This window comes from Phyllosticta capitalensis, assembly GCF_038381095.1.
Source record: "Phyllosticta capitalensis strain CBS 128856 chromosome Unknown BKA78scaffold_7, whole genome shotgun sequence".
Taxonomy (NCBI): domain Eukaryota; kingdom Fungi; phylum Ascomycota; class Dothideomycetes; order Botryosphaeriales; family Phyllostictaceae; genus Phyllosticta; species Phyllosticta capitalensis.
In genome coordinates, this window is record NW_027117445.1 from 515,377 (window position 1) to 534,940 (window position 19,564).

The 19,564-nt window shown below is 54.4% G+C and overlaps 5 protein-coding genes across 5 annotated transcripts; 1 reads left to right on the top strand and 4 right to left on the bottom strand.

Moving 5' to 3' along the window:
• Window positions 1–1,373: 1,373 nt before the first annotated feature.
• Window positions 1,374–4,858, bottom strand: BKA78DRAFT_344882 (uncharacterized protein). The gene is made up of 5 exons (XM_066890473.1): window positions 4,530–4,858; window positions 3,902–4,453; window positions 2,994–3,852; window positions 2,622–2,947; window positions 1,374–2,382 (listed from the first exon to the last, which is right to left on the bottom strand). Exons 1-5 carry the CDS (start codon window positions 4,607–4,609, stop codon window positions 1,608–1,610), a joined length of 2,592 nt encoding a protein of 863 aa, XP_066742433.1. The 5' UTR covers window positions 4,610–4,858; the 3' UTR covers window positions 1,374–1,607.
• A 500-nt stretch (window positions 4,859–5,358) lies between these two features.
• Window positions 5,359–7,134, bottom strand: BKA78DRAFT_161082 (uncharacterized protein). Its single transcript, XM_066883108.1, has 4 exons — window positions 6,895–7,134; window positions 6,499–6,648; window positions 5,870–6,442; window positions 5,359–5,824 (listed from the first exon to the last, which is right to left on the bottom strand). The coding sequence occupies exons 1-4, from the start codon at window positions 7,043–7,045 to the stop codon at window positions 5,649–5,651; spliced, it is 1,050 nt and encodes a 349-aa protein (XP_066742434.1). The 5' UTR covers window positions 7,046–7,134; the 3' UTR covers window positions 5,359–5,648.
• A 567-nt stretch (window positions 7,135–7,701) lies between these two features.
• Window positions 7,702–9,588, bottom strand: BKA78DRAFT_354140 (putative RNA exonuclease Rex3; the record flags this gene model as incomplete). The annotated part of the gene is made up of 1 exon (XM_066891677.1): window positions 7,702–9,588. The coding sequence occupies one exon, from the start codon at window positions 9,586–9,588 to the stop codon at window positions 7,702–7,704; it is 1,887 nt and encodes a 628-aa protein (XP_066742435.1).
• Window positions 9,589–13,397: 3,809 nt separating this feature from the next.
• On the top strand, window positions 13,398–16,217 carry BKA78DRAFT_296957 (uncharacterized protein; the record flags this gene model as incomplete). The annotated part of the gene is made up of 1 exon (XM_066886686.1): window positions 13,398–16,217. One exon carries the CDS (start codon window positions 13,398–13,400, stop codon window positions 16,215–16,217), a length of 2,820 nt encoding a protein of 939 aa, XP_066742436.1.
• A 2,447-nt stretch (window positions 16,218–18,664) lies between these two features.
• BKA78DRAFT_296958 (ribosome biogenesis protein Nop16) lies at window positions 18,665–19,427 on the bottom strand (the record flags this gene model as incomplete). The annotated part of the gene is made up of 2 exons (XM_066886687.1): window positions 18,665–19,253; window positions 19,318–19,427. 2 exons carry the CDS (start codon window positions 19,425–19,427, stop codon window positions 18,665–18,667), a joined length of 699 nt encoding a protein of 232 aa, XP_066742437.1.
• Between the last annotated feature and the right edge of the window lie 137 nt (window positions 19,428–19,564).

Consider the following 19,564-nt stretch of genomic DNA (forward strand, 5'->3'; position numbering starts at 1 on the left):
CGATCTTTCTTTTGCTTTCCTTTTTCGGATGGTTGGGAAGAGACCAGAAATGGTAGGATGGAGGAAGGCAAAGACAGTCTTCAGCCGATGGTCGATCCGTTGTAATTCTGTCCAAGTTTCTGAAAACAAGTGCCCACCCCCCGAGAAAAGAAATGGTGACCGCTCTGGCCGATGCAGCTCCAGCCGTCAACGGGAAAACATCAGGGGTAGAGCGATCAAGTGCATTCTGAGCTCCGATGGAGTTGAAAACCGCTACCAAGTGTACCCATACCTGCGGAGAGTCAGCACGCCACTCTTCACTGATTTTTCCTGGTATCGCCACACTGGTTCCTAAACAGAACGTCTTGTTGAAGTGGTGGTGAGTTTTGAAAATGAACCCAGAAGGAGTATACGCGTCGTACTCGTTCTCGTTCCTCCGTCGTGGTGACTACTTGAGCGAGCGAAGGTTGTGGACTGACCGAATACGACACCAACTGATTAACATATGGCCTGTCTCTCGGCCATATAAACCGAAGAGGCGAAGGGCATCAAGTCAGTTACTCATTCTTATAAACTCAAGTCTGTCAGGGCACGAAAAAGATGCAATTCTGCCTAGCATAACATGTAGATAAGGCGCGTTCAAGTCCCTAACACAAGTTGGGCCTGAGCGTAAGTAGGCCCTCTGTGTGAAGTCACAGGGAGCTTTCGAACAACCCAACACGAAGATGCGGGGAGCAATCGTAGTTGTGTATGGCGCAGTTTTACTACCGAGTCTCGCCCTATGACGCAGAAACAAGGGAGCCCGTTCAAGCGCGACCGGTAAAAGATTGTCTCTTTCAGAAATTGAGCGGAATTGCCGACCAGTTGGCGTCGGGGCCGAGAGAAGCCAACAAGTCAAGCGGATATGGTCAAACGGAGCATCGGAGGCAAGCGGAGAGGCGTTCGGGCGGCCGGCTGGGCGCGCGGGCTCGCGAGCTTGAATGGATTTGGATTTGGGGAGGAGACGAGCTGTGCGTCAGTCGAACGTTAGTCAGGATTAGATTTTGGCGGGATGAGCTTGGGAAGACTGCCGTCGGTCGGTGGATCATCCGGGTAGGGATGGTCGCCGCGAGAGAAGGTTTGCGCATCAACCTTGATGACTTTGTTGGCTTGTGCCCGGATGTAGCTTGGTTTGACGTCGTCGACAGACTTGGTGGGGTTGGCGCGGCTCTGTGATGGTGGTGAGGTGATTGTTGAATGGTGGAGGGGAAAGGTTGTTGGTTGATGGGTCGTGCCGTTCAAGGGATGAAGAGGCAGGAATGGGTCAATGGAAGAGACGGCGTGAAGGCGACTTCCCTACTGTCATAAGGCCAAGAAATCGCACACATCACACTACACATCAAAAATCGGAAAGTCAGGACTTCATACAGAATATCCTATAATGTTGAATGAACATGGTCAGGCTATACAAGCGTCCCCAAGGAGACCATCTCATATACATACAGATGGTGAAGAAGTGCAAACAATTGAAGGCTTTTGTTTCGGGACCTCAGGCAAGCCTCCCTTCTTCTACAACATGAAGAAAAAATTACACAAATACACAAACTGCATTAATGCTCCATCTTCTGCCCTTACTCTTTCCCTCACTTCTACTTGTTGGAGCTTGTCGTGCTTGTTACGACACTGGTCGTTGTCGTAAAAGTACCTGTCTCGATCGTCGTCGTAGGAACAATGGTTGGCGGAATCTTTTGCAGCACTGTCTGACTGACGATCGTTGTGATCTGGGTGCCGTTGAGCGGGAAGCCACCAGGAAGTGTTCCGGTTGAAGAATTGCGGCCAGCAGCCTCCATAGCAAGGAGCGCAAAGTGACCACCAGCGACCGGGCGCGCGATGAAAGTTGGACTGCCCTCTCTGTAACCGCCTTGCGCAATCGTGTCGTAGAGATCAGTGAACGCCTTGTCTGTCGCCGTGCTGTTGATCCAGTATGCGAGGGCGTTGACAAAGAGACGGCGTGTCTCGGGCGAACAAGTCGCCGCCGTCCAGATCTCCCAGTCGCTCTTCGTAATGGACCGCCGACTGTCGAGAGGAATACCGAATATCTGGAAGATCTGTGGGTACCAAGTAGACTGCATGTCGTACACTTCTTGCCTGACAACGCCCAGGTTGAGTAACTTGTCGGGATAGGTGTTGTAGAGCAATCCCCAACTGTAACGGGACTGATAACCCAGCAAAGTATGAGTTCCCGTTGGATCAATGGCGTATCCCTCCCATTTGTCATAATACTCCTGGGAGTAGGCTGAAAAGTTGGCCGAATCTTGCTGATTTCCGGAAACTAGCGAAACTTGAGCCATGGCTTGCAAACCCACAATACCTTTGATTGCCAGGTTCGTTTGGTTCTCCAGCGTTCCCTGGAAGTCGTCCGTGCGATAGGGACGTTAGTTGTGCCATTTAATGCATGGAGGTTTCAAAAAAATATAAAAAAAGTGAAAAAAGGGAAAAGGGGGGTTTGGTGGGGAAGTTCGAGTTTTGGCGGGAAACACAACCCACACAGCGCCAATCGATGCTTGCAAGGAAACTACAGATGAAGACCACTACCTGAAGGCACAAGGGGAAACAGGAAAGAGGGGAAATGGGGCAAAAAAAAAAAAAAAAAAAAAACTCACCTCAACTGACTGGATGGCACAAGACCATACTTGATGAGGAACTGCGCCCATTGGAACATCTTGTAGTAGTGCTGTTTCAAGTAATTCGAGTCGCCCGTATACTTGTAATACGCGTACGTCATGAGAATCATGTTGGCAGACTCCTCGACGGGCATGGTGCGGTCGTTGCCATCGACATAGCCGGTCGCGTTGGGGAAGCGGAACCCGATGTCGTGAATCGCGTACAGCCTAGGGTAAAAGCCGGACTCCTGGAACAACCACAATGGGTTCATATTGTACCTCAACATGTTTGGGTTCGAGTAGAGGAAGAATGGCATAGCCGGGTACTGCGAAGGGTTAGCGACGAAGGGCTAACGAAGGTAGCGCACTCACCAACACATCCACCGTGTTCATATTTCCGTTTGAGGAAATTTCCTTCTGCCACATGAACGGCTCGTTCGAGCTGTATAACTGAGATGAATTGCCACATTGGAAGCGCGGCGGAAGCGTCAATACATATGCGCCCATCGTCTGCCGGGTGGACAGGGCCACGATGGAGTAGTACGACTGAGCCTCCTCGAGCTCCGGCACCGCAATGCTGGACCTGTTGGTTGAGCGCAAGTAGCCATAAGCCGTCGACGAGTTGAACAGATAGTCGACACCAAACTGGTCTTTGCCGGTCTGGTACTGGACTCCGGTGAGTTGGTCGGTGAAGAGGGGACCAGTGGCCTGAGGGCCCATTGGTTGACCTGTCCGGTTAACTGGGTTCGCACCAACGTCCGACGGCCTGTCGGTAGCGTAGTAAGACTCGATGTCGTCTTTGAGCTTCTGCTCGTACTGCGCCGCGGCAACCTGGACTGTCTGGTAGTCGTCGTAGTGGAATGCAATCACGTTGGGGATACTCGGTCCCAAACACTGGTCGCTGCTCCACCATGGCTGGAGGTTCTGCAAACCTTCCGGAGTCAAAAAGTTGATGATTGGCTTGTTGATGGTTCCGACGGTGTACAACGCACTTCCCGAAGTGGCATTGCGGCCAAAGTCGTGAGTGTAAGCGAAAATTTGGTCATCACCGCTGTCAATGTCATTTGACAAGTAGCGGTTCTTGATCCAGTTGTATCGAATATTGACCGAATCGCCTGCTTGGAACGAGAAATTGGCCACCCTTCCTGGCTTGGTGGAGAGCGTGAAATTGCCCCACTGCGGAAACTCGTTCAGCTCAGTAAACGTGAACTCTTGGCCCAAGTGATATTCCCTGTTTTCAGCTCAGCAACCGTGACGCTTGGGGAAATTGGGTCGCTTACCAAGTAAACAGGGATCCTCGGTTGATAGTGGTGTTTGGTTGAATTGAAGCGGCGTCCGCAGACAGCGAATACTGGATGGTCTGGCTGGCCTGGTAATTGTTCCAACCAGCATTGACGTCGTTATAAAGCTGCACGCTGTGCGACGAGTTGTCCTTGGATCGCCATGAAATCAAAAGATAACTCAACGGAATACTCGTACGGCACAAGTCTTGCGGAATGACAGGAGAGAAAAAGGAAGCCGTCAAATCCACGGGACCAGCCGAGAAGGTAAAGTTCGAATACTGAGAGTCGTAGGTAACGGTCCGCGGCGTCGCATACTTGATATTGTCCATCAATGGCAGATCGGTGATTCCATCTCCCATAAACTCGTACGCGGTTCCGTCAACAAGGACCATGCCCTCCCAGCCAATGTCTTCGCCGGTCCAGAATTTGACGGAACCACCATTCAGCGTGCCATTTTTGGAAGTAGTTGACCATGCACTCGTGTAAGGTGAGCGCACGGCCAACGGGACCGCCGGAGGCCGTGCTGGAGAGTAGATTGGTTGGAAACTCCTGTAAGCAGATGTGAGTGGGCACGGTCGACGAAGGGAATTTCCACAGCAAAGTTAAGAGGAGTAATTAAGCATACCCAAGCTTCCGCCCATCATCACAGGCAGGCTTTTGCGCCCAGGCTGTAGCAGCCAATGCGAGGGCGACGAAGGAGCGCATCACGAATGCGCAATGGGGCCCAGCTCACCGAGGGTGAAAATATGCAAATGATATTCAATTTGATCAAGCAGCAGCAAAGAGCGAATGTACAAGAAACGGCGCAGCAGTCCGGGTGGAAAGCAAAGAGAAAGCCGGCGTACATGACTTTTAAGCCATTGCCCTTGGTTCAAACTACCACACGTGCATCTTGATCTAGGTTCGTAGCAGCGGGACCCGAGTCGGCGCCATGGGTCATGGTGGCAGCAGGCGCGCTGGAGCGGGAGTGAGGACAAGGCAGCGGAATGCTTTGCATGGTTGTTCTAACGGGCCAAGAAGAGCGGTCATGCCTGGCATCAAGATGTCAACTCGCAGGTATATACAGCCGACAGGCTCAGCGCTGCAAGTGCGGAGATGAGAGGTATCCGCCAAGGGCAGGCATGTTGGCGTTGGAAGCGTGCGGGTTGTTGAAACAGAGAGGACAGCTGTAGAGAAAACAGATGGATTAGAACACTCGAGAGCGACGAGCAAAAGTTGGCGATGGCGAGCGTGATGAGCAAGAATTCGCCTGCGTGTTTCTGCGTCTCTCGTGTGTCACAACGTCCTTGACCAAGGCAAGCAATGGTAAGGCGACGGATAGGTTTGGCCTTGTCGAGCTAAGGTTAGGAGTTGAGAAATAGTCGCGAGTCATTGGTTGGCGGTAGGTCGGCGAGGGGAGCAAACACCTCTCCCCTTCCGTAGGCTCCGTTCACCCTTGTTTTAGTTCCCGGCACTGTTGATGGAAGACGCAGAAGCACTCGGCAAGAAACGCCTAGAATTCGCTGTTCGGCCTAAGGTATTTGGAAAACGCTCCTGGTAATCTCCTCCCAACAAGTCATCGCAATATCGCAAACAACGTCGACCTTCGCACCTGACATCCCTGCATCTCTCCTGAGCACACTGGGCGAGGAAAGAAATGCCGTCTCCAATCTGTGATGCCACTGTCGCGTCTTTTCAACATCAAGATGCGTGTGTCTCTGGAGACTTAAAGCACTGCTGCCCCGTCACGACAGATATGCTTCTTTTACGGCTCACTGGACTTGTGCTTTCCAATGTGCAGCTTCTCCTTGATCTTTGTCTTCATGCTCGTCTTACCATGTTCTGAACTCTCCTGTGAGCGGGCGGGCGAGGGCGAGGCCGCATTTGAGTCGGAAGTGGCTGCGCCCGCATCTCGTGGGACTCCTTTCGACTCCAGCAAGCCTGTATCTGATCAGTTGTCGTCCAATCACAGATAGAAGCTCTTACGGTCAGCCTCCTTTCCCGCTCCTGGCTTGGCCGCGTCAAAGTCGCCCCCGTCGGCGCTGAACCCCGTCGACTTGACATACTGCTCCCCTGTTCCCTTCTCTTGGCTTTCTTCCGCGCCCCCGGGTCCGGACACATCTTGTTTATTTTCTTGGTCCATTTTCTCTGGTCCATCATGAACTGTGAGTGGCTCGCCCGAGTGATCATTTGGATCCCGTTTCGCTAGCGCCGCTGCGCCCTCATCCATTTTGTCTTTGATGGCATCCGTTTGATCTTCCGACGGCTCTTCCCCTGGTCGATCCCCGCCTTGCTGCTTCTGGGCCGGCTGCTGCCCAGATGTCGGGTCTGCTCCGACTGAGGGTACCGCAGTGCCGAATGCACCTACGGTGTCGCTGGCACGGTCCGCATCCCTTTCGCTAGGGCGAATATCTACGCCGTGAGGCTCATTGCTGGCAGTGTGGGCACTAGTCACCCCGGTCTTCTCAGTGTCGTGCTCTGGATGGATGCTGCCAGCAATGTTGACTCCTTGAGCACTGCCTTCTGTCGGCGCGGCCGCCGAGCTTCCCTCCTCGGCATCTGGCCAGTAGTCAGCAAAATGCCTTCCTGTCTGAGCATGTCGACAACGCCATTACCGAAAGTCTTGTTGGCGCCACTCGTGTCCTTGGTGCGATCTACAAGGTTGGCACCAACCACAGGCTCGGCAGATGCATTATCAGCCGTTGAGTCCAAGGTCGAGCTGGGATTGGTCTGTTGGGCAGGCTTTCCGGCCTTTTCTGGGTCGTCTGCAAGCACAATTGTCACCTTGGTCGTCCCGCCAGTGTTATGCGTGGGTTTGAAGCTCATGATGCTGGTAAACTTTGAAAAAGAAGAAACAGAAGAAGGTTATTCCGCGCGGCAGGGAGGCGGAGAATCATGTCATGGGCAGGTCAAGAGGTGGGGACAGAACAAGCCGACGACGGTGCAGTACTCCGCCATTCCCGGTGACGCAATCGTCGACAAAGAACAAAGACGGGAGGGCCAGAACTCACCATGCAAGTTGCCAGAGTCGTAGGGGTCTGTCGCGGTGCCGGCACCAGATTGGCCCGAGACAGGCTCCTGGCCGGACTGTTGCTTTGGATCTTGTTGGTCGCCGTAAATGAGCTTGCTGGCGCTGCTCGCAAGGTTGGTGATGGTGTCCATGGCGGTAGTTGTCAACAAATGTTTTGTTTCACGGGCTGTTCCTGAATATTTTGAGAGAGAGAAGAGGGGCTTGAGGGAAGAAACACTTGAGAGCAGCAGCAAGGAAGAGCTAAAGAACCTCGAACCCTCAGCTGCGATGGCCTACGTCATGGTCTCAAACAGGTTAGGCTGGTGAGAGCATGGCACTGGCATGGCAGGCAGGCGGGGCAAGGCAGGGACCTGTCCAGTGCGACGACGACACCGCGCATGCCATCCACTCGCTCCCACTCTTCGTCTTGGTTGTATCACCAGAAATTCAAGATACAGTCGCTCCAGTTTGTACAAGTAGCCATGATCTACACCAGGTTCCTGTTCCTGATGTCTCCGCATTACCCTACCCGGGCTCTCATGACTCGCCCGACGCCGTGCCTGACCTCAACTGTTCCAGCCCAACGACCGGTTTTGACTACAACTTTCAATCATAGCAAGATAGAATTCGAACCATCTCGGGCAGGCAACCTCTGTAACTGACTTCAACCCGTGTCCTCAAAATCTCCTGGCCCATCGCATGGCGGGAGGCCTTTCTTCAACGCATCTTTGAATTTACCGCAACCGCCAACCGCCAATCGCCATGACATCCAAAGTCAATGGCGCTGACGCAAGAGGCTGCAACGCCGCTACCGTAGGTGCGCTTTTGGTGAGCACAAGCCTTGAGGTGTCATGGTCCAACCTGCATCCTGCAACTTCCTCCACTCCTTTGCGACCTTTGCCCTGACCAACTCGCCCGTATAGCGCGCATCCTCCAGACTGTCGTGGCCGGCTGCGCCTGCCGTTTGGATTTCTATGCCCAGCTGGCTCTTTGCCAGCGTCTTGAGGCTGTGCCGAATTGGAAGGCCTTTGACGTGAGGATACAGCATGACCGTATCGATGATCGTCGGGTGGACCAGTCGCATCACATTTAGATCGTTCTCCAGCGCGTGTCCCAGCAGTGGAGTTTCCGGGCTGAGGTGCGAAAGAAGCAAGGCACGAGCTGCCTCTGGATTCGACACAATACGCAGACACGTTGCTTCTTTGGTAGTCGCCGAAGCGCGTGGGTTTGAAGATGCCGGGTCTGAGGGGTCGTACTCTGGTGCGTTGAAGAATTGATCTGGCGTGACACCCGAGTAGCGCGTGTTCAAGTCGAGGACAGTCCCAAGCGGACGTACGAGAACATCAATGAGCGATTCGCCGTCCGGCCACGACGTCGCTGTCAGCCGAATGACCTCGAGTCCGTAGACCGTGTAACCCATCTCGCAGTCAAAGCACACAGCCTTGTCCTTGATCGGATTGGGATTTGGGGGAGTCTCGATGAAGGGCATGATGGAGGCCATGCGCTTACCATCAACGACCTTGAAGACGTGCGTGTTGAGAGTCACACATCCTCGACTACCCTGAGGCTCTCTGCAACACATGTGACGTGGCTCCTCGCGACCGGTAATGTTGTCCGTCTTCTTACGTTGGGGATACATGACTTTACCTGGATGGTATGTGCAGTGGCCCCCGGTCGTGAGAGCGCCATCTTCGCGTCTGTCGGGGAATACTTGGAATCGTGTCGCACAGCGATCACATACTTCCCAGTTTGCTACCCAATTGACAGCCTGCCTGGCTTCCTCAATATCTGCTGGTGATGGCACTTGAGTGACGTAGCCATGCCTTTCCAGCCCTGTTTGATTGGTGATGAGGTGAGAGAGAAACATTGTCTCTTGCTCCGGGCTCAGTCCAGTCTCGACACGCTGTGGTGCTTTGGTTGCCGCGTCGACTTGGTTCGCTGGTGTTTTGTTCTTCAACAGATGAGCCTTCCAGTCCTCCATCTTCATCTTTTTGTAGCTCATGACCCGTTGCCCCACCACGTTACGATAGACCTTGCCCTGTGTCTTTGCCAGGTGCTCCTCTTCGTCCAAAGCTGCCTTTATGAGAGCGTTCTCGTCAAGATGGAGGGCCTGGAGCTCTGGATCCGAACTCTCCTTGGCCTTCTTGTTCAGGGCAGCCATGGCTTCGTGCATCTTTTGGACGAGGGCGTGGCGTACCGCCCATTGAGCGGGCTCCCCCTTGATTGGGCGAGGGTTGAGACTCTGCACCTTGACATCTCTAGTCCCTGGTGCCGGAGCCTGTCCTGGCTTCTTCTGTACGGGCTTGGGTGATGGCGAAATGGGACGCTGGGACGTCTTGAGTTGTCTTGGCGTATTTTCCTTGCTCTTTGATAGATTGTCCGGAGCCTCTTTGCCGCTTGGTTTTGACGGGCCTGTTGCGACCAAGCCTCCTGTGAAGGCCTTCTTGGCTGGTCGCGTGCTTGAAATATTGGAGTTCTCGGATGTTTGATCAATCTTCCGCTTCTTAGGCTCAGGACTAAGTTCGATCAAAGGCTCCTCTGGTGAAGCCGCAGATTGAGGTACTGACTCCTCAGCCTGAATATCTCGCGAAGGTTGGGTGCCCATGAAGTCGTGGGTAAAGATGCAATTGGGCACTTTGCAGGCAGCACCCATGGGACAAATAATTGTCGTGAAGAGACCCTTGCTGCTCCACATATTGGCGTGCTGAGAGACTTGCGGGTTCGATCAAGATAGGTAGCAGATGTTGTGTATGTGATGGAAGAGGTGCTGATAGTCACAAGACAAGAGAGCTGGCTGGACCACTAGCGGCAGAGAGTGGGACAGGCGGAAAAGAATGGCATCCTCGAGGCGAGCAGTAGCGCTAAAGAGACGATCTGACGGCAGCAGCCGTGCGGAGAGCGAACCGTCTATCTGCAGGTACCCGCTGACGTGACAAGGTCGTTGGAGGGGGTCCAGCGGAGCAGGGTTTTATTAAACTGAGGCCGGCAGCGAGCTACCATACGACCACGGAAGTCAGGTTGGGCGGTTTCAGAGTGTTTGGAAGACTTGAGAGTGAGAAGCGTCAGTAGGCGCGCGGTGAGGGTTGCAAGGTGGTCGAAGTGATGGTGGCGTGCGTGCCAAATCTGTGAGAGAGATGAACCCCAACAATGGTGAGACAGCAACAGAGATGTGGGTATTGTTGACACGAAGCTGGATGTGTAAGACTGAAAAGAGTGTTGAAGGTTTGTGGTGGCCCGTTTGGGATCATAGAGCCATGGCAGGTTGTTGTGGAGGTCACAGGCTGCTGGCCCGTTCGCTTATCTCCGAAGAGCAGGGTCGATCTTGCCGCAGGGATTGCTGGCTCCACGACAAAACAAACCAAACACCATTGAACAAAGCAGTTGATTGTTCGAGGTCCTTCAGGGCCTGATAGCAGAAGTAATGGTACAAAATTACAACTGCTTCCCCCAAACCAACATAGAGGACTTGGTTGACTCTAGTACTAAGTCAGCGTCCGAAGGGTTTGAATACTCCCTAGATGCCATTTTGACATGAAAAATTCCCAATATTCTACCGCCGCTCCTACATACGTGGCTGCTTTCTCTTCGCAGCGCTTCTAAGTGTACCATGGCTTTCGATACCAAGCCTCGTTCAAACGAATAAAGCCGTGGCACACTTCTTTATAACTAGTCTATTCAAAATGTAGCCAGTCTCGAAACCTCAAGTCACTTTTGCGGTTATGAGCTGCTTCTTGAATCTTCCCTTCTCCTCACGACATTGCAAAACTTCATGTTCAGTCCACAGCAATCACCTCTCGTTTTGGGCAAAGGCCATCCCACAAGACACTATGTCTCGCATGCCCGGAATACCCTTGGAAAACGACTGCAACACATCCGGTAGGATTCGAAGAGGACTCCTACCTGCAGACGACCGGAAGCACGTAGAAAACAGTTGACCAGCCAATGTCCGGAGATTTCCCGAATTGCTGCTGCCTGCGATACCCCCTTTTTGGACGGCGAAGCCGAGTTGAAATGTCTCATCCCGTTGCTATAGTTAAAGAGGTGAGAGGCAGCAGTGCTCCTAGGCTTTGCGAGATGACTGCGAGATGAGAGCGAAATGGCGACGTACACCTTTTTCGCTCAGCATGCCTTTATAGTGACAGGCTCTGGTCTTTGGCGAGGGCGGGCCGACTGCAGACACGAGCGCAAATGCTATATTTGGGCAATAGATCATGTCCCTGACCATCGAGGTGCGCGGCGGTCGCGCGTGCATTGAGGAGGACCAAGCACGTCTGCTTGGATTTGCGAGACAGAAGGCAGTTGAGTGATTGGAGATGGTGTGATGAAGGAGGACAAGGTGATCGAGGCTACGGCTAGCTACGATCAAAATGGCAATCCCATGAGGATTTTCGATGACGCCTGCGGAGACGGGGTCGATGCTCATGCGGAGGAGCCGAGCGTGGGCCTTTGCAATCTATTCCGTCGCCGCATCGGGCAGGATAGATATCGGCACTGGAATGCGGTAGCCACGGAGAGAAGGTTGTTGGTGTACAGACTACGGAGAGAGACAGGCATCATCATTCAAGGCCCACTTCCATTTCAAGACGCGAAGCCGGCGACCAATGGATTCTCGCAAACGTCCAGCCGCCAAGATGAACCAAACAATCAGGTTCTTTCACGCCATGACGGACACGAGGGGTTTATCTCGTTCCGACCCTGGTGGCGACTGGCGAGTGGATTCGGCACCATGCATGAGCGATGCAGGTAGAGACGGTGCGGCTTCGACGGCCCAGATAGTGCACACATGACGACTTCGCCTTTTCAAACGTTTGCAGCATGAGTAGCATGTACCGGCGTCCGAAGGGCCGTCGTCACTTGAGGATGGCATTGTTTGCATCTGCACCTACGGCTAACGGGAAGTCGACAGAGCGGATGATCGCAATCTCGCGTGGTGTGGGACGGAGTGCACGCCGGGGGATCCAAATGATTCGGAAAGGGCGCCGAGATGTTTTATGTTTTGTTGATTTTGACGATCACGAAGCGAGGCGGAGGCGGGTGCATGGCCTGTATGTAGCAGTAGAGACGTGACGCAGAGCGAGCGAGTGCATCAGTTCCGGTCCCAGGTCGTTTGCATGTCCGACGGGTACAAAAAGACAGACGCGTACCATTGACTTGACGAAGAGAAGACGGCAGAAATGGGAGAGGGAGGGGCAGACTTGTGGGGTTTTGAAGTGACGGCCAGAGTTGAGTTGACCCCTGACGTGGTGATCCAGCTTCTCCACGCTTTGGAGGGTCGCAGAGCCGCCGCGCGTCACTGCGTCAAGAGATGTGCAGCAAGGTAGACTGAGGTCTATCTGCGGGCTCGAGCTGAGCGACTGATGAGTGACGCGACGGAGATTTCTTCTGCAGTCGCCACTGATGGTGCACAGCGGCAATGCCACGTCGTTGTACTCGTCGTCCAAAGAGGGCCGAGGTGCGTGCTGCGGTGAGGGCAAGATGCAGATGCGGCTCAATCAGGAGCGGAGGGTTGGCTTACACGGCATACATGTGTATAGAAGGATGTGAGGAGTTGTTTTTTGACGACAAGACTTTGGGAGATTGCAATCGCCAAGGGTCCTCGGGTAGGAGCCGAAGCTGAAATAACTCGCACTAAAAAGGGCTGGATGGGCATTGCTGCAGACGGACGGGGTTTCATGGCGTCAATGCCGTGCTGAAACTAGAGAAAAGACGAACCATGGTTATGAGAATACAACAAAGTAAAGCCAAACTCTGCTGTACTGTACTTTTTCTTGTTGTTCGCCTTCACTTCAGGGTTTCGGCGGCAGATTGGCTGACGACGGCCATTTCCTGCGCCCCCAGCCCCAGCCAGCAGCCCATGCCCGCCTGAGCCTAAGCCTGAGCCTGAGCCTGACCAGCGCCTGTGCGGTCTCCGCTGTGTGCCTGTGCAAGTGCCTGCTGCTCTGCTTGGTGCACCTCACTGCGCCCGCCCTCCGCCCGCCCGCCCTCATTGACCTCTTCGATTCGCAACACCACCACTCCGTCCCCATCTCTCTCTCCGACCACTCGACAACCACCACCAACCTCTCCGCAACCCCACCCCCCAAGGCAACATAGATCGGCTTGGCTGCGTTAAGCACCCCGCCTGCATCTATCGCGCCGTCCGTTCCTTACCACCAGTCGCTCCTTGGTTTATGATAACACGCCTCCAATCCAATCCGCGCAAGTCGCCTCTCCGCCCTACTACACTTTTGTACGCTTGTCCCGGGAAACCTCTTGCTGCCCTCGTGCTGACATCCGCTTTCAGTTAATCGTCTCTTCTCTCTTCCTCGACCGTACTCTTCGCTCCTCTCTGCGCCTCTTCGCCTTCCTATGCTGTATCCATAAACACTGCTGTGCCACCAGACAATCTGCACTCTTCCGCGCAACCACGTCTTCTTCGACCTCTTCGCCTCGCGACCCTTTTGTCTTCTCGTCGCGCCGCTTGTCCGTCACCACGTCGTCGATTTTGACCTCGATCGGTTCGCCATGGCGCAGATTGCCATGCCGCAACAGCCCGTAGCGCCGTGCTCCACCTCCGCCGACATGGGCTCTCAGTTGTACCAGCGGCGAAGATCCTCCGCCGTCGAGCCCATCGAACTTATCCCGAATCCTCACTTCGTCTTCCCTGCTCCGCCGCCCGATTCCCAGGCCTCGTCATGCCGCCGTCCCTCGTCGCTCCAGGCACTACCCGACCCCGTTCGCGCCCAAAACACCGGAGACAAGTACAAGCGCCGTTCGGCCAGCGCCCTGCCCGATTTCTCGTTCGACCCATCAAGCTCAGGTGGACTTGCTCCTCCGACGACAACAACTCCTCCTTTGACTCCCACGTCGACTTCGCCCACCACTCCTTCTAGGCACTCCATCCACAAGCGCGGAGCTAGCGAGTACATTGGTGGAAGAGGAGGACGTTCATCGGGCACTGTGGTTCCAATGAGTGCAAGCCCAACCAGACTTGAAGCCCCAAACTCGGGGGGACTTCAGCCTGCCTCTCCTGCGGGTAGACGAGGTCACGCCCATCGGCGCTCAGGAGCCATTTCTTCCCACGACCTGTCCTTCTTACTCCAGCCAAAATCTCAAACCCCTCCCGTTCCTCGTATCGAAAATGTACCTAACACACCGGCGGAGAGTTCTTCCCAGCCATCACCGCAGCTGACAGCTGAACCTCTGGCCCCCGCCATTGTTCTCTCCGGCAGCACTGAAGATCTAACCACTCCGCAAGAGACCCTCGACTCGTCTCAGACTCGACCGCCCTCTCGCGCGCGCGTGGGCTTCTCGGAGACTGTTGAATTTATCCGGCCTCTTTCGACCATTTCCTCTGAAACTGAAAGCACCATGTCGACAGTGCGGGCCCACTCGGTTTCCAACAGCCTCTCCTCTGTCATGAGCGGACCGTCTAGCCCTCAGGGGCTCCGCTGGGCGAGGCCACCCACCAGCAACCCCACAGTCTCGGACAACAATCTTACCCGGCCGAGTACCGCTGGTGCCATGTTGGACTTCAACGAAAGCTCTGGTTTCGGTAGCATCGCCAATGACAATCGTCCAAGGTCAGCAATTCTTCCCGATTCGGCAGCCCCGCCGCCATTCCCTGGACATTCAACGCCTCCAAGCCACTTTAAAAAGAGGAGCTTCTTTTGGACTGAGCAGCGACACAGTGACTCTTCAATTGTTTCCGCCACGAACAACTCCGATTCCTCAATCTCGATCCCCTCCGATTCCCCTGCGCTATCCTCGGCCGAACCAAGTCCAGTCCCTGGCTCCAATGACGCCGGTCACGCCCACGGCGCACGCAAGGGATTCGGGAAGAAGCCTCGCAAAGTCAAGTCTTGGGCCACGTCCATCATATCGCGCAAGGCCAAGCGCCACGGATCGAAATTGAAAGATCTTCCTCGCCGAGGATCAACTCCAACGCTTCCCAGCCAGTCGAGCCTGCCGTTCGATGACCAGGACCCTGATTTTGACGTCTCTCAAATCTCTCCAAATTTTGATGTTGATGACACGGTCACCATTGTCACGCCAACCGCGGCGGTTACGCCGGCCCGCCCCAAGCTCAACACCAATCTCTCGGCTTGGCAACCCAAAGAGTTTTTGAAGCCGGATGCCGACATTATGAGTCCAGTGATCGACCTGGACGCCGCTCTTGGTCCCTTCAACACTCCGACAATTGGTCCCGTTCCTCGTTCCCGCCACCGCGGCCCCTCGGCTCTCAAACGGCCAATGCATAGCAGCATGGGAAATTTCGGTCTCGCCAGTCACAGGCGCACTGAGAGCGCGCCCGAGCTCGTTCCGTTTGAGTTACGCAGCGCCCCTTTGACCGGTGCCACAACGCCAATGGCTGACGTGTTTGAGGAAGAGGAGGAAGAAGACGACGAGTCTCCAATCACATTGAACGCAGGAAGACTGACGTCTGCCCTAAGTTCAGTTGCAAAGAAGGAGGAAGAGAATGAGAGTAAGGACGTGGCTGACTCGGACGAATCAGACGGAGAATCTGCGGCAAGGGAGCAGGGCGCACAACAGCAAGAACCACAAGTCACTTGGAATTTTCAAGGTGCTTTCGGTGCAAACTCGAATCTTACCGTGGAGGCGGCAAACCATTCCCCAAAGGCGAAAAGAGCCGTCACCCCGGTGTCTCCAGGGTCTAAGCCATTCTTGAGCGCTGTCGAGGTGAGCCCAGGCACAATCACCGAAGACCGCGACGACCACAGCGGCGGCTCGAGCACTACAAGAACATCAGAGTCGACGATCATGCCCAAGGCAGGAGCAGACTCTACTAAGGAGCACGATTCGCCCAGGAGAGCACCGGAGCCTGCTTCGGGTCACGTTGCCACTCCCGATTCGTTGAGTCCACCAACCGAATTATTCCGCAAAGGTTCTTTCGACGTGCCTAGAATAGGAACAGCTTCTTCGTCCATCACTGACGGGCGCCCGGCAAACTTTGGCGAACCCGGACCGGACTACCGCGTCTCAGTTGACGATGTTCCATCCTTGACTAGCAGCAGATCGACCATGACGAGCGCTGCTCACGCAAACTTTCCCTACATCGTGCCCCACAGTCCCGGCGATCGCACAGCATCCGTCTCTTCGGTCTCGAGCATCCCCATGGAGAGCCGTCGTAAACGAGCTAGCATCGCCAGTCTGTCGAGACTGGTCGGCAGTTCCTTTGGGGGCGAAAGGAGCAAGCTCTCTGTCGAGCAGCGGCCTCAGAGTGAGCATTCTGACAAACATAATGATATCAAGTGTCGCAAACACAAGAGGCTCAGCAAAATGATGTCTTTCTGGAAACCCAAGGAAAGCAGCTTGCGCCGCTAAACTGCTTGTCCTCGGAAATCGTTGGAGGGTTCACCTCTCTGGTTTCATTCTGTCACGACCATCATGGGACATCCGGCCGAACCGGTGGCAGTCACATTTGTTGATGACTTTTCTTTTGGCTCGCACATGGCCTTGAGGACTCGGCATTAACTCTTAATGAACATTGTGGGTTACAGGTTTCTTCGTTACATTCGGGAGTAATGGCACGCGTTGGACAGGTCTGACGAGCGTTTTGGATTCGGATTCTGCACTCTCTGGCGACAACCTCCCAATCACAGAGGGGCAATCGTCACCGAAGTCAGAAAATAGTGGCTTTTACAGCGTGAAGCTTGCACGTACGATTACAGCATGGATGGGTGGGTTTTTGCTTTTGTTCTCCTGCGAGGGTATCAGGGCAGTTTCATCTACCACCGTTTGTTCTTTTCCACGTCCCAGAGGACCGAGGTCGATGCACACACCACCGCCTCTTGAGAAGCTGGATTCGCATTTCGTTTCTACAACCGCATCCTGAGGAGGAGGGAGCACGGCTGCCATTCCTCTCTTATGCATCGAGCTTGGACTCGGGAGGCTCGTTTTTGATTTGGTGTCCCTTTCTCATCGCCACAAGCTCTCCGCATTTTCGGCAGCCGCGGGAGCATTTGGCAAAGTTGTTTGAGCAACCAGTTTTCGATGGTTCACCTCATCCATCATCGACATTCCTCCTCGCTCCAAATCAACGCACAAAGCGCAAAACTCACCACTCATCAACCTGGCCACATGATGGGACACATTGTATGGATCTTGCTCGCAGCAGTTGTGTGATATTTGGGCAGGAGAAGGCGGATCTCTGTTGCTGCAGAGATCTTTCTATGTACGTACGTAGCGTAGTAGTCGTCGAGCGATTCGAGCAGAGGAAGTAGTAGATGATGGCACTTGTGCGTTACTGCCCATCCGAACTAGATACATTCTTTTTCGCCCGTTTCCTCCTCCTGCGTTTGTGATGCTTACTGAGGACTTGACTCGCTACCTGTCTACTACTGACATGGAGAGGAGAGCTTGACGAGATGAATCCTAACCAGGCGCAGTTTGCTACATGCTCTCAATGACAATCAAAATGCACATTCTCAATTGCCACAATACAGAGTCATGTCTGCTGCAACTCAATCACCATGACCATCTACCTACTGACACGACACTTGCGCAAAGGCGAACAATCTCATGCTACTTACTCGGCATTCAATCGTCTTGGCCACTCGCACGCACCAATCGCCTGCTCATCATTCCGAAGCAGTCTCAGCCGAGCGGAAAGCTTCTAGAAAACCCCGAAACAAGTCGCCAATACACCCGCGACTTTGGCTCTCCAACGGGGTTCACATGGGTGGGAAAATAGAGTGGAGGATCTGCACGCCGCACGTAACTCTTTTACGAGCCCTGCCCATGTCTTTTCCCTTTCTCTGGTTGGTTTCAACTCTAATATTGTGGTCGAATCATGGACCCGGATCTTTTTGGGAAGGTCGTAAATGCCATGGTTTCCTGATGCGGTACACATGCTTAGGGTGCGCGTCTAGTGCGGTCTAGGTTGTCGCTCTGCATGTGAGGGCAAGTCTTCACCGATTCTTCGCTGCTTTCCGACGAGGCATGGGAAAGAGGAGGGACATGAGCAGGCCGGGACAATGGGTGGATGGAGCAGGGGCTGATCGGCGTGTACGGAATATGGTGCTTACGGCGGCAGGGCAGGGAGAGGAGAGGGAGTATGGCTGACGGCCAGCCCGGCAGGGAGCCAGGGGAGAGGTAGCCTATAGTGGAGATGGAATTGAAGGTGATGAAAGTAGTGCGCGCAATGCATAAGACGCATTCGATTGTCGCTGCTTGCATGAGTGCCGGGAGAAGTGAGGCTCCTGATGCGGTGGCTTACCCTTCAACAGCTCGATTGTCTCATGGTGCTGGTGATTCCAGAGATGCTGTTTGTCTTGCTCTCCTAGGTATAACATCGTAAGTGCTGCCAGAGCGCTCCACCCAGTCTTTGGCAACAAGCCTCGGTCCCAGTCTGCGGAGCACCCATGATTTCTAGAACAACGGGTGCTCTGTTCTATGCATGAATGAATGCAGTTTTGCTAGGATTGCGGCTAGGTAGTCCATCCGTCCCATGTCCGTCGCAAGCCTCGGCCATTGATCAATCCAAACGGCCGACCCATCATTTCTCGCAACAACTCCTTATGCGCCGAGTAAACGCCATCCCATGCCCTTGCAGCCTTTTCTTTGTGCGTGCCCATGTGAGGCGTATGTGTCCCGTGTTCTGCTGACATGCTGCTTGCAGAGTACAGCAACATGAGTGCTCAACTCACACAGCATGCTGACCCAAACTTTAAATTCGACACAACAGTCGTTCGCATCGTGATGATGCAGCTTCCCCCAATTCCCCTCCTTTCCCCCTGTTCTGGTAATCTGGTCTCCGTTCTGACCGTTGCCTACTGACCCTGAGCAGCCTTCCACCGCGTCACCCTCTTCTTGATGTCGCCCTCACTCTGCTGCATCGGGTTGAGCTTCATGTCCCTGCTCATCCGCGCATAGTTGTCGCCGTACTTGGCCACCAACCGTGCAACCCACTCTTGCTCGCGCTCCGACTGCTTGCGCGGGGCCTTGCGCTCTCCCGACGCCGCGACCGCCTCCAGCTGCGCAATCACCGAACTGCCCTCGTTCCCGGCGGCGCCATCGCCCTTTTTCGATTTTGCCGGCAGCTCGTGTTGATCGCGGATGCCGTGCCACTCGTCGTCCTCGTCCGAGTCGAGATCGTTGAGCGGGTCGTTGAGCGGGTTCGCCCGCGCCTTCTTGCTGCCGTCGTCGACAATGCGCATCTCTCCCGTCTCTGGGTCACGCTCGATGCGCGCTTCTTCGGTCTGTTGTGGCGCGGCGGTCGCGGCTTTGGGATTGACGGCGAGAGGAGCGGTCCCCGGAGTGCTGATTTTCGCGGTGCGCTCGGTACCACCAGTCACGCGGTTCAGCTTGGTGCTGAGACCCAGGCGACGGTAGTTTTGCGTAAGAGTTTCATTTTGGTTCCTAGAGCATGGTCAGCGAGGCTGGTTGCTGTGTGTGGGAAAGAATCTTCTTGGGTCGTACACACCAGTTTGCGGCGATGATGGGGTTGCTCAATATCTTCTTCTTGGACTTGGGCTTTTGGCGGATCTTGGCGACGCCGGAGCGGTTCTTGCGCTTCTGAAGTTCGCGACCCATGGCTGACTGCTGGTGTCTGATCTTGGTCGAGTGGAGACTCTCTGGGGAACTTTTCTCTCAGGCACCGCAAGGGATCAGCGTTATCGATAACCCCCGATTAGTCACGCTCTTATGTCCGAGGCCCGCTGTCCATCTCA